We start from the raw sequence: 12,991 nt of genomic DNA on the forward strand, positions 1-12,991 counted from the left end.
GAGAGTGTCTGGCAGCATCGTGCTCTGTGGCACTCCCATCTTTTGTCCATCAGGATTAGTGCCGTGGCAACGCTGGTCGCCTGGGAGGTGAGTTTCCCAGAGCAGCGAGACCAGGCGACCAGAAACAGACTGCTGATGGTAGCATTCCAAGTCTTACTTCCTTCCCGTCCAATTGGGAAAGAAGACGTTGGAGTGGGGTGTGTGTGTCCTACTCCAACCCCAAAACTTCCACCTACACTGCCAACTCTAATGAGGTGCCATCCTGAGCAAAAAAGCTTAAAGTGTGTTTGTCTGTGTGCCTGAGTGGGTGGGTTGGTGAGGGGCTGTCCCTTGTTTGTTCTCTTCTGTGTGGGGTACTCTGTAGGAAAAGTCACCCCACTCTCCCTCCCTTTTCTGTTGGTGGACTACATTAGCCAGAAGGGCAGAGGGCCAGGCAGCTGAAATCACCACTGCTGATGAAACATGTGACTCCAGACCGAGGCCCTTTTGTTTGGACAATTACAGCCAACACACAGAGTTCTGGAAATGCAATGCGGTATGGGAACAGCCAAGCATGGGAATGAATAGATATTAAAATTAAACCTGCTTTGCATGTCTTTTCTATAGTTAGCTCTTTAATAATGTCAAAGATGATTGTTATTTAGTGGGGATGCTGTTATTAAAAATCTCATTTTGTGAAGAAAACTTTCTAAATCAACCACACACTTGATTTGAGGGGTAAATGTATGATATGAGGGGGCAAAGTGCGAGCTAAGACTTGAAGCAAGGTGATGATGAAAATAGCAATCAAGTGCACAATCGATCCTACACAGCCGAACTGTCCAAAATCTTCTGTTGGATAGCAGCCAGTGGTGTTTTTAGCAAAACTTCAGCCAACTTCACACTGCTTTTACTGGCGTAGGCTGTTGGATCTGAGCCAGGACAAACCCAACAACCAATGCTCATTTAGTGTCTTTTCAACAGGATTTGCACATGACACTACACAGAGAAACCAATGATAGCACCACCCTGTTTTAATAAGCTCACACGCTAATGAAAGAACAGAAAAAAGTACTGCCTGCATTTTTTTATTTATTTATTTTTTTTAAAGTTCATATCAGACATGTTGGCTCTAAAAGATAAGAGGTAAGTGAAACCTTGGTGTGGTTGAGATTTGACAGAAACTGCAGAAAGACATTTTATTAAATACATATAATGATGTATAAAAGAGAAAAGTAATGGACAGAATGGAAGAGAAGAAAGCTCTAAGAGGCCTTCATTTTATGGGCAAAGATCACAAAAATAAAGTGAAGTCACTACAGCAGAATAATGTGTATGTGGATCAAAAACAAGTGTGATCAAACTGATAAAATTATGTTGCACAAAGTTATACCTATCTCTCTCCAAAATAACCTTGATCCCAATCTGTAACCTTTTTATATGAGGGCAAATAACTTCTTAAAGCCTCAGCCTTTTAACAGACTAACAATGTAACTTTTCTTTCTCATTTCTTTGCAGTAAATCCTATTAAAATTGATTAAATCCTATGAAACTGGAAGTGAGCCAAGTCAGGTCATAAGCCAGTAAGTTACCCTTAAAAATGTGCACCTTTCTTTGTTAGTGTCTGAATGTTCAGATTTTTGTTACCTTTTTGCTGCTCTTTGTAGCATCAGCTTTCTGTCTGCGTGTTGTCTCTGTTAGTTAATACACTAATAGTTACAATATGTAGTGAAAAATCTGCACCAAGTTACTCCTGCTCTCTTGTGGCAAGTAATATTGTTAATTTGGGCCAAAGCATGTATCCTGCCAGCTGTCTGTAGGGCTCAACTGATTCTGCCTCCCAGAAACTTTGATCAAAAACACCAAACTAGCGAGAGGGGGAGATGCAGCATCGTAGCAAAATAGGATTATTTAGCAACCGACAAACTTTATCAAAGAGTGGACAATGTTGCACTACTGAGAATGATATGTGAAACACACCAAGCACTAAGAACACACTTTCATTCATCTACTTTGAAGATTTGTTAAAGACCCAGTACTACTTTTGTGGCAGTTCCCAAATGAATTTCCCTTTATTTTTAACCTTTCTTAACTGATTTATCACCATTTATTCAAATATTATGCACTGTAATTTGCACTTTCAAGTATAAATCTGGTATTCTCCTTTATTTAATTTACTGATCATGTAGATGCTCATAAAAGCTCAGATTAAAATTGAGGATTGTTTTATCAAAAACAAAGAAAACTGCAGAAAATGTGCCTTTTTTTTGTAAAATATATCATTAATTGAACGAAAACTCAGTGTGTCCATCCACTGTCATTGATCCAACTCCATGGGATTTACTGGTGAATCAATTTTGTAGAAGATGACGGTGTTTCCAAGTTCACTACGGAGCCTCTGAACACCTAAACGGGTCATATCTGATGACCATGAAAAGATGATAAACTGCATTTTACACCAATTATTTACATGTATTGATAGGATTAGTCGATCAACAGGTATTAAACAGTCTAGTTCAGTAGATGATTTTGGTCGTTGGTGAATGTTTGGGTCTTTATGGGTTAAGGACTGTTTTCTTATTGTTGTGACAGGTGCCTGCAATACCACAGTAATTTTCATCAACCCATTACATTTTGTGCTCCTGAATAATTTTTATAGCCTACATAGTATTTTTGAATTTGGTTAAACAGTGAAATATGCTGGCTGAATGAAAGTGTGAATGAGTGTTTTGTTTTGTTTTATATCTATTCAATTTTATGTTTTATATATATATATATATATATATATATATATATATATATATATATATATATATATATATATATATATATATATAATTTTTACCTTGCAAAACCCCCTTCTGGAAAACTTTTTAAAATTATTTTATTAATTTAATTAAATTTAATATTTACACTGTCGGCTTTAACCCTCTTAAAATGAGACGTATACGATTTATTTATTGCAACATTATTAAAACATCGAAATAAAATAAAATATAAGCGTTTTTGAGTGTCCAAAAAAGCCCTGTATTATTATTATTATTATTATTATTATTATTATTATTATTATTATTATAAAATAGATTAAGTCGAAGCCGAACCGTTGCTATGACAACATGCGAACTATACGGTTTGTTGTCATTAGCAACCAAACCAGCGTTCGACTGAGCTTTAGCTGCTAACATAGTTGCTATAGCTAACAAGTCGCTAACCCTACTTTGCCATTACCATTTTTTTTTTTTTACCTTTACGATAAATATCTCCACTTTACGTCCGTCTATTATATGAACAATGGACTCGGATTCGTTGTACTATTCTTTGGACCTGGTTGCAGGAAGCGGACATACTTTAAACCTTGAGAAAAAAACAGCTCTGCAGACATCCTTAGTGATCCTTAAGAAAAACTACAAGTTTAATCGAGTCTTGTTTTGGGGCAAAATATTAGGTTTGAAGGACGATTATTTTGTCGCTCAAGGGAGAGGAGAAGATGAGATGAAGGATCGAAAATATCTGTATAGGTTGTGCTTCTATTCACTTATCATGAACTCAGTACTCTCCGTGTCTTTTCGCTTGTTCACTCATTACTATTATTTTCCATATTATCATCAGCTTCAACTGCATGGACTGGTACCTGCTCCCTTCTGTCACAGACTCCATGACTGAAGAAGTGTCCATAGCTGCTAAAGGTCGATTCATAGGTGATCCCTCATATGTGTATGAACATGTTGAGACTCACAGAGAAGGGGATGGAGATGAGGATGGAAAGGAGGAGGAGGTCGTGGTAAGTGATGCTGTTTAGTTGGAAATTTGTGCATGACAAATACCATTAATAAAGTTAATCTGCATTAAGAAAATGCAAAGATTTAAATTATTTCTTAGAATTATAAATATAAAAGGAAGGGCATGAGAGCTGTAAACTACTGTCCCACTTTTGGTCTGGTATGCAAAAGTCTACACGTCAACATGAGGTTTGCTGTTCTAGTAAAGTTCTAATGATCGCACGTGTGCATTACTGTATAAAGATATAATGTGGATATATGGGAATTATGTACAGCTTCAAAAACAAAGGTTTAAGGGGAAAAACAGCTATAAACGAAAGAGTTAATATTTAATGTGAAATCCCTTTGCACTTGACATGCCTATAACCCTTTTTCACAAAATATGAGATTTAGTGCATTCATTTTCTCATGTTTTATGCCAGGTTGAATTTAATTTCCTTTCAAAGTGTCGGATGTTTCTGTTTGTGCTTCTTGTCGTGGTAGCAGCGATCACACTAAAGGGTGACATTAACCTTTACAACCCATTTAGTTCCATTTTTGTGCATCTTTTAAGGCTGTGCACATATTCCATGTGTTTTCTTGTTGTATCTGAAGAAAACTAAAGGATAAATAAATACAGTCGTGGAAAAAAGTCATCAAAAACAATGGTTATGCAATCAAGTACTAACTCTTGTGTGTATCATGTGACTAAAACAGACAGAAAACATGGAATGCCTAAAAGCACTGTTTTTGTCAGTACAATGCCATAGATATTAATGTAAGAACTGAAGTGATTTTGGTTATTATCAAGAAAACATGGAAAATGACTAGATATCAGCTCTGAAATTAGACTCTTATGAGCTATTTTTGTTATCATTATATATGTCCTAACAAATGTACCTTTCATTGTACCAGGCATTAAAATGAACAAGAAATTGAAGAAAACAAGGGGTGGTCTAATCATTTTTTCCTCGACTGTATGTATGCTCATTTCAACCATGCAGAAACAACAAACCTGAGACTTTTGCACAGTGCCTTAAGCGTCTGTATCTTAAGTTGCAGCACATGTACAGAGTCTGTTTTCTTCTTGAATATTTTATTCAAGGAAAATTGCAAGTTAGATCTGAAACGATCTTTTACTGGTGTTTTCACAGTCATATAATTTAGAAAAGTAAAAAAAATATATATACTTTGTTACAGATTAAGGTGAATGAGGAACGGAGGCTGGCAGTGACAGTTCATCAGATAGATAAGGAAGTGTCTGTGGTGCCACGTGGTGCCTTCATCCGGACTCCTCATGGACTTGTCCAGATGAACCGTAGCTTTGGTGGTAAATGTTACTGTGCTATATTGTGTTCTTGTGTCTCTCTCTTTTTTTCTTCATTTATTTGTTTTGAGCAGAAGAAAAAACAAATCATTTTTATGTGTACAAGGAATCAATATCAGAGCAAATACATTAATAAATAGAGGTGATCAAGACAATATAACGATTGTCATGTACACTAGTAATAACAAAATAAATTCAATATGTATTACTCAAAAAGGAGTAGGAAGAAGAAAACCCCATCTCACATTTATACAACATAACATAACATAACTTTGGCTTCCTTTATGATATAGTAACATCTGTTTAGAGTCCTAATAATGTAAATAACAGATAGTAAACAGATTAGGTAAACTGATGAATATTACACATAGTAGCTATTTAATTGATAGTCTGCTTAACTTATAATATTATATATTTCAACAATAATCACATACCATATCATATCAATGTATATCTCATTGAGAAGTATTATCATTTTGCTGCTGCATGTGCAAGGCCGTGAGGTGTTTCATTAAGTTAAGGAAATGTGTTTGTTATTATTTTAAATACAGGTATAAAGGCATGACATTTTTTGATATTTCACATATAACTTCAACTTGTAAAGTCTTGCTACTAGTGAAACACACTTGTTCATTATTTGTGCAGATATTAATTGGTATATATTGATTTGGAGTGTGCACGTTCTGCCCTTGCCTGTTTAGGTTTTCTCTGAGTACCAAGGTTATTATCGAAAACTAATGAAATGACGAAAACTAGAATTGTAAAAACATTTTCGTTAACTGAAATAAATAAAAGCTATACTTAAAAGAAAAAAAATGATAACTAACTGAAATTGTATTGTGTGTTTACAAAACTAACTAAAACGTACAAAAATTCTGGATAAAATTCCCTTAGTTTTCGTCTTTGTCAAAGTCGGATTGAAATGAAATCGATTTATTTCTCTCAAGCAATTTTAGCTAGTGGCACCATATGATATTTCACAGTCCGTCACTTGTGGTCACTTGTGGTTTACAGTCATCTTCTGGTCCCCACTCTACCTGGAAACATGGAGACTAAAGTTGGGAGAAAGCAGCAGAGTCCTGTCTGGGATTTATTTGAATACGACGGAGAAGAAGAGAAAACATATAAAAAACTAAAACTATACTAAAACTAAGCATTTAGAAAATAACGAAAACTAATAAAAACTATCAAACCTGCTCAAAAAACTAATTAAAACTAACTGAATTAGAGAGAAAAAGGTCAAAACTAAATAAAACTAAACTATAATGAAAAATCCAAAACTATTATAACCTTGCTGAGTACACCCATAGTGCAAAAAACACACACCATAACAGATTAGACATCCTGAAGTCACTCTAAATTGCCCCTTTGGTGTGAACTGTTAATACGTCAGTCCTTTGATGAACTGGCGACTTATCCGGGGTGTACACTGCCTTTGCCCACTGTGAGCTGGGATAGGCTCCAATCCTCCCATGACCCAACACAAACAATTAAATGCCCACAGTGACTGAATGAATACATCACTTCAGTGATATTACATAATTGCCGCCTTTGATTTCTTGTCATTTTTCCATTCTTTCTCAGGACTCTCTCACTCAGAAACCTTGAAGCTGAACAATTTCCTCCACTTCACTGAACCAAAGAATCTGAAGAAGAAATCGATCCTGGAGATGGCTGATCTGAACCCAGTCATTGACTTCATGGATGTACTTAGTGATGACATCCCTAAAGGTAAAACAACAGGCTCAGCACAGTACATAAATACAATTTTACTACATTACACTGCATTTGTGCTTGTGTTATACAGTAGTTCACCAGCAACCATCTCAGATTTCATTTTTTTTTTCTTTTTCTTGTCAATGCTGGAGAAAGCAAAAAAAAGTAAAGAAAATCTAATATAGAGGCATAATACAGTGCCAGAACCACAGTGTGAGGTTATTCGTGTCAGGGTGTTCCAACTATTATGCTACATTAGAACCAAATGAAGTGTGATTTACTTCAAGTCATAATGGAGATTTAACTGAATGAGAGTCAGCAGATGTCTTTTCAAAGACGAATAACCAACCAAATCATTTTAACTGAAACTTTTGGTTTTGGCATGACTTTTTTGGTAAAATAAATCTAAAAACCCTCTGATGTCAAACCAACCTACACATGAAGTAGTTTTTCTGAGACTATGTTCCAAGACTACAGTACTTGGGAAGAGAAATAAAAGAAACAAGTGATGTCAAAACCAAACTGAAGCCATTAAATCACTAGTGTTTTAGCATTTGTGATTTTTTTTTAAGCTTCCCATAGACCAGTGTTTTTCAACCTTGGGGTCGGGACCCCACGTGGGGTCGCCTGGAATTCAAATGGGGTCGTCTGAAATATCTAGTAATTAAAAAAAACAAAAAACAAAAACAAAACAAAAACGTACTAGTCAAAAATATATGGTGAGTTGAGAGAGACAATCCCATTACTTAAAAGACAAACTGTGAAGCTGAAACTGAAGCACTGTGGTACTGTTTATCTTTCAAATGTTCATTGTGGTCGGTTTCAGATGCTGCAGCTCTTTCATAATTCATAGTTTGAGTTATTGTTTGTTCAGTATTAATTATCAGCCTTGTAAATCCAAGCTGGACTGACTGTACATATCCTGACCAAGAAAAATAAAATTCTCACTTTGTGCAGTAATCTACACCTGGCTTTTCTGCCTTCATCCATAATAATATACATTATATAGACTAAGTGTCACCTAAAATTAACATCTATTCACAACATAGTATAGCAAATTATTACATGATTAAAAAGAAATTAATTTTAGCAAAAAAAAAAAAAAAAAGTCTCCGTTTTGAATGTTTGGGGTCGCCAGAAATGTGTGATGTTAAAATGGGGTCACAAGTCAAAACAGGTTGGGAACCACTGCCATAGACTTAACGATATAACCTCTTTTTGAAAGTTACTTTCAGAGAGAAAACATTTTATTACAGATGATAAACACAAAGGTACCTACATGTTTGTTTTTAGACAAGTACCATTTGAGGAAATATTTTATATTTTTTTCTTAAATTTATTCTTGTACTGTTAGTTGAAAGCATTAAATAATTACGGTGATAAGTCTTTCAGATTCGATGTTGGTAGGAATTTCAGAAGGTAGAAATTCTAGCTCCCGCTTTGGGAATAGTCTCACATGTGTTGGAAGAACTCAGTGCCTCAGGGCTGTGGTGAACAGAGGAAACTGTATGTGTGTGAGAGGAAGAAAAAATATGTAGCGCCTATGACCAAACATGCACCAGGGGTTTGATTTAAGAGGGCTGCACATGTGTACTGTATATGTTTGTGTGTGTTCTCTGAGCTGATACGGCTGTCAGCAGTGTCATCGCTGTAGCGGACAGTACGCAGCTGTCTCAATGCCTCCCTGTCTGCAGCTCTTCTCTCTCTTGCTGAAAGAAACAAGAGTTTAACATTTTGAAAACGAGCCTCAGGGGAACTCGTGGTATGATGTTATCTCCACCAAAAGACAGGTGCTTTCCTCTGAGATCCTTACTTGCGCATTCCACCCCTTCCCTCTTCCACAAAAAATCCTGCAAACTGTTTCCACCTAGTGATTTATGAATTTACATGTATCCGCCTAAAACTGCCACTGCACAACATACAGACAGAGCTATGAAATTGGGTTTTCTTAATCATAATTTGCCTAACAAAGCAGTAACTTGATGGAATACCCTCCTGTCTGTGTACAAATCCATCAAATTAAATTTATTCAGTTTGTGGCAGGTCTGACTTCTTGTTCTCATTTCCATGGGTCTTAGGTTCATGGTCACACCCAAATTGACCAATAGATAGGACTGTTGACATCTAAAGTAAAAACCTAACAATTTATTGTAGGAATAGTCTGGGTTGAATGATTCCCAACGATTACAACGCTGTCAGCTAAAGCAACATGACATGGCTGCATCCTGCATGAAATTTTTTGCTCCTTGGCTTAGATTAAAGCCAGCAGAAGACAGCTGTGTAAAGCAGGGCTGGCCTAATATGGAAGCAGAGACTAAAGTCTATGGATTAGGAGCTGGCTTCATCCTTAGATAAATGGAACTTATAGTTTCACATGATTAGACTAACAAGACTCTTCTGTGTTTGTGTGTAGGATCATGGAGCCTTCAGTTCGAGTGTGCCAGCAAAGTGTGTGTGATTCGCAGCCTCTTGTGGCTCGGCCTGACCTTCTACCACGTGCCAATGACGCCGCAGCATGGATACATCTACATTGGTGACGGGACAAAGAATCTCGACCTTCCCTTCATGCTATAAACAAAACAACTTAAACTTAGTTCAAGATGTCATTTTCTCGTGGCTTTTTTTTTTTTTTTTTAAATATCAGCTCTAAAAACTGTAATTTACTCTATGCACAGTGTTTTGAGATTTAAGTTTGCGTAATTGTGAAATAAAGTATATAAATACAAACTTTTTTCCTTCTCGTTCACATGCACAAAAGCTACTTCAATGCAGTAAACACATGTTGAGAGGCCGAGTAAATGGACACATTTTATTTGCACATCTGTGTTGCCTTGAGTATACAGAGTCAACATACCACCTACTTTGAAAGTGTAATACTGACCCAGTTGTTCACATTAACTTGTCAGTGAGTTCACTTCAAGGGCTTTCTGAAAGCCAACAGACACAAAATAGATGACTGTGGGTGGGGCTGAGCATGATCCATTACAAACATGACGCAGCTTCATAAACAAAAGGTAAAATAAATACAGATGGATAAAGCTCTTAGCTCTTTTCCCAGGGCAGTATAACAAAAGTCAGTGTAAATCCAGATGCATGTATTTGAAAGATTGGCTTAGGTGAAAATCCACTAAGAATTGTATCCCAGCAGAATGGCTCCACAGCCTCTTCTTCTCATTGGTTGGGCCTTTAGCCACTAGTGTTTCATGTAAAGTGGTTTGACAGAGTATCGCACATTGTCCTTCAGTGCCGGGTGGCCAACATCCATGCGCTTCTTACACCACTTCAGCCCGGGTTTATAGATGGGTTTCACAGACTTGACAGACCACCGTGTCAGGTATCTGTACAACAAACACAGTGTTATTACTAATTTGACTTAAAACTGCCAATCACACTGACAACCATTAGACAGCAGAGGGAGATACAGACACACACATACCTGTTGAGCTTGGGTTTGGGTGTCTTTGGGACATGTCCCTCTGGAAGTTTGGGTCTGTGGTCAGGGAGCAGACCTTGGAAACAGAACAGAGTATGTATTTATTTTAAGACTGTGAAATTAGTGGGGATGGTGATATAAAGGAGGACAACACGAGTCAGGAAATATCACACCAGCTCTGTGTGCCATCTGAACACAAATAGCAATCTTGCGATGTTCTTCTGCACAGAGACCAGTGATTCTCCGGGGCAACATCCCTCCATCTGACCTGATGAACTGACTGAGCAACAAGACATCCTGAAGGGAATAAGAGTGCATTAGACCAAAAAAATTAACTTTACAGGTCATTTTCAATAACTTCCTGCTTGGTCACATATTCACCGTATAGTTGTATTTGTGTTGCAAGTTCCATCTGTAGATAGGGCACTTGGCTGCAGGGTTTGGAGGCTCAGGTGCTGCTGGAGTTTCCACTGTCTTGCCTTCAATCTGACAGACAAACATTATTCTACTTAGTACAGTGCTATGGTGAAACTTATGTTGGTATGGCAAGTATAGCATTTTATTACTGATGTGAAAATGTACATGTGTAGGAATAAAGTCATTTTACATCATGCATTGTGTGGTTTGTTGGTTTTAGAGGAGCGTCATCTCACATGTGCTGCTATTAGGAGTGCCATCTTAAATCTATCTACAACACTGTAATTATATTTATTGTTGGATTATACTGAACTGCACTTCATACACATTAAACTGCCCTACAGAGGTGCACTTTGTAGTATGTCTCTGTTCCAGAGGAGTAACTGTTATTAGATTTTACATGCAGATACCCCTATCCCTTATGACACCTAAGTTTTTATTTAATAATTAGCTATTTAGTGCAGTTAAATATTTATTGTCCTTGATTTTACAGTCAAACTTTAATGTCATATGCACAGATAAAAGTCATCTACACCAGGAGCATTTAATTAAATTTAATAGGTAAACATATAATTAATAAGAGGGTTAAAAACAGATAAATACATAATAATGGCTTCTTAGTCCTTGAAACTTTGCTGGTACTACACAAATAATACATACCAAATGCTGCTGATTCATAAACATTCAATTTAAAAGCAGATTATTTCCTTAGTATTACATGAACATAAAATGTGAAATAATGGTTTGTCCATGTTGGTATATTGAATGAGTGGAAAAAATGAATGCTTATCACACAAAGCCACCAAATCTTGAACATCTCACACCTAAATCAACATTCACACATTCATCACCACTCTGAATATAGGGAATCCTGTTTGTACTTACAGTGATAGTGTTACCCTCTCGCTTCTCCACCACTGTAAAACAGAAATGAGTAAAATCAGGTCTTTCATCAGTGACATAAATGATGCAGCTACAGCTTTTATTGCTAATCTTTGACAATCAGATTAAAATATTATAGCGCAAAGAGACTTAGTAATAAGTTATCGTTAACAGACAGAGATGCATTGCTTTTTTTACAGTAATAGCACACAAAGTTGTTCGGAGTTGCTAAAATCTGTACGTTTATCATTTACTTGCATGACTTTTCGCTATCTAGTGTGGCTCCGTCCATGCTAACTTAGCTACATGACCTAACGTTAGCAGCTAAAATCGTCAAGTTTTCGGAAAAGTCTTACCTTGACGGATCCCTCTGCTCTGTATGGTTAAAGCCGAAAGCTGGGGAACATTTATCCTCTGCAGACTACAAAAGTTAGAGGCACTAGGACCCAATGTTAAACTCGAAAACGAGGTCCACACAGACCTCAACATACAGCGGGCCGCCATGTCTAATTTTTGACCTTCGTTACTTCCTGTGTGGTAATCTCGCGAGAATGCAAAACAAGCTGAAAACAGCGACACCCTTGGTAAAGACATGTCACTAAGTCTTTGGTGCAGAGCAATTCCCAACACAAGGCAGATCTCACAAATCATCTTAAATTGCCTTCTTGTGCGTCTGTGACCAACTTGAGAGTTTATAAATGAGTAATTATAAATTCTGACTTTAAAAACCTGACATAGCCAAAAGTAAATTCCATTTTCAAAACCCTAGAATTGATTCATGACTAAGTACACAAGTCTTTGCCTCTAAGGATAACACTTCATAAGCCAATATTTAAATCTAATGAATCTGCAATTACTTACAAAACAAAATTAAACACAAGGGATTAAGCAATGCAGACAACATGCTGAAAAGGCACAGAGGTCAAATAAAATACAATTATACAAGACAAAATAACAATAGCAGTCAGATCGAGCCAGAATACTTTCAAGTCCAAGGGAATTTCAGTCTAAAAACAATAACCAGTTCTGCTCTGTACTTCTTGTCAGATTTGTGAACATAACATGCCAATGCAAAGTAAAAGAAATCCAACCATATGAACGACTGCAGTATTCTTCCATCCCAGATATATGGTTTCATACCTGTGTTAAAGAGTTTGAGTCACAGATTCCTCTCTTCATGTCGGGTTCATCACATGGAAGCACTGTAGCTATGACAGGCATCTGGAGTGTAGGAACATGCCAAACTTTTGTTGCAGAAACCAAAAGATACAGGTAGATTGTTTGTGCCCAGATAAACAAACTCAGACCAGATAAAGAGTTTGATGTCTCATCTAGTGTTATCGTGAGAACACACTATGCCATTATCCAGTTGTTATGCTGTTTGCTATTTTGCAGGATCTATCTCACAAGTTCATCTGTTTGGATTTGGAAAGCAGGGAGGCTAAAAGATGGAATCAGCTTACAGAAGGCATTCCTTAC

The 12,991-nt window shown here is 36.7% G+C and overlaps 2 protein-coding genes across 2 annotated transcripts; one reads left to right on the plus strand and one right to left on the minus strand.

Annotated features, from left to right (window-relative positions):
• The first annotated feature begins 3,149 nt into the window (after positions 1-3,149).
• Positions 3,150-9,483, plus strand: rsph9 (radial spoke head component 9). The gene is made up of 5 exons (XM_030129107.1): positions 3,150-3,497; positions 3,589-3,760; positions 4,938-5,067; positions 6,649-6,795; positions 9,194-9,483. The coding sequence occupies exons 1-5, from the start codon at positions 3,271-3,273 to the stop codon at positions 9,352-9,354; spliced, it is 837 nt and encodes a 278-aa protein (XP_029984967.1). The 5' UTR covers positions 3,150-3,270; the 3' UTR covers positions 9,355-9,483.
• Positions 9,484-9,575: 92 nt separating this feature from the next.
• Positions 9,576-12,042, minus strand: mrps18a (mitochondrial ribosomal protein S18A). Its single transcript, XM_030129108.1, has 6 exons — positions 11,869-12,042; positions 11,516-11,547; positions 10,595-10,699; positions 10,387-10,510; positions 10,217-10,289; positions 9,576-10,118 (listed from the first exon to the last, which is right to left on the minus strand). The coding sequence occupies exons 1-6, from the start codon at positions 12,014-12,016 to the stop codon at positions 9,974-9,976; spliced, it is 627 nt and encodes a 208-aa protein (XP_029984968.1). The 5' UTR covers positions 12,017-12,042; the 3' UTR covers positions 9,576-9,973.
• Between the last annotated feature and the right edge of the window lie 949 nt (positions 12,043-12,991).

Source organism: Sphaeramia orbicularis, chromosome 24, assembly GCF_902148855.1.
Source record: "Sphaeramia orbicularis chromosome 24, fSphaOr1.1, whole genome shotgun sequence".
NCBI lineage: Eukaryota > Metazoa > Chordata > Actinopteri > Kurtiformes > Apogonidae > Sphaeramia > Sphaeramia orbicularis.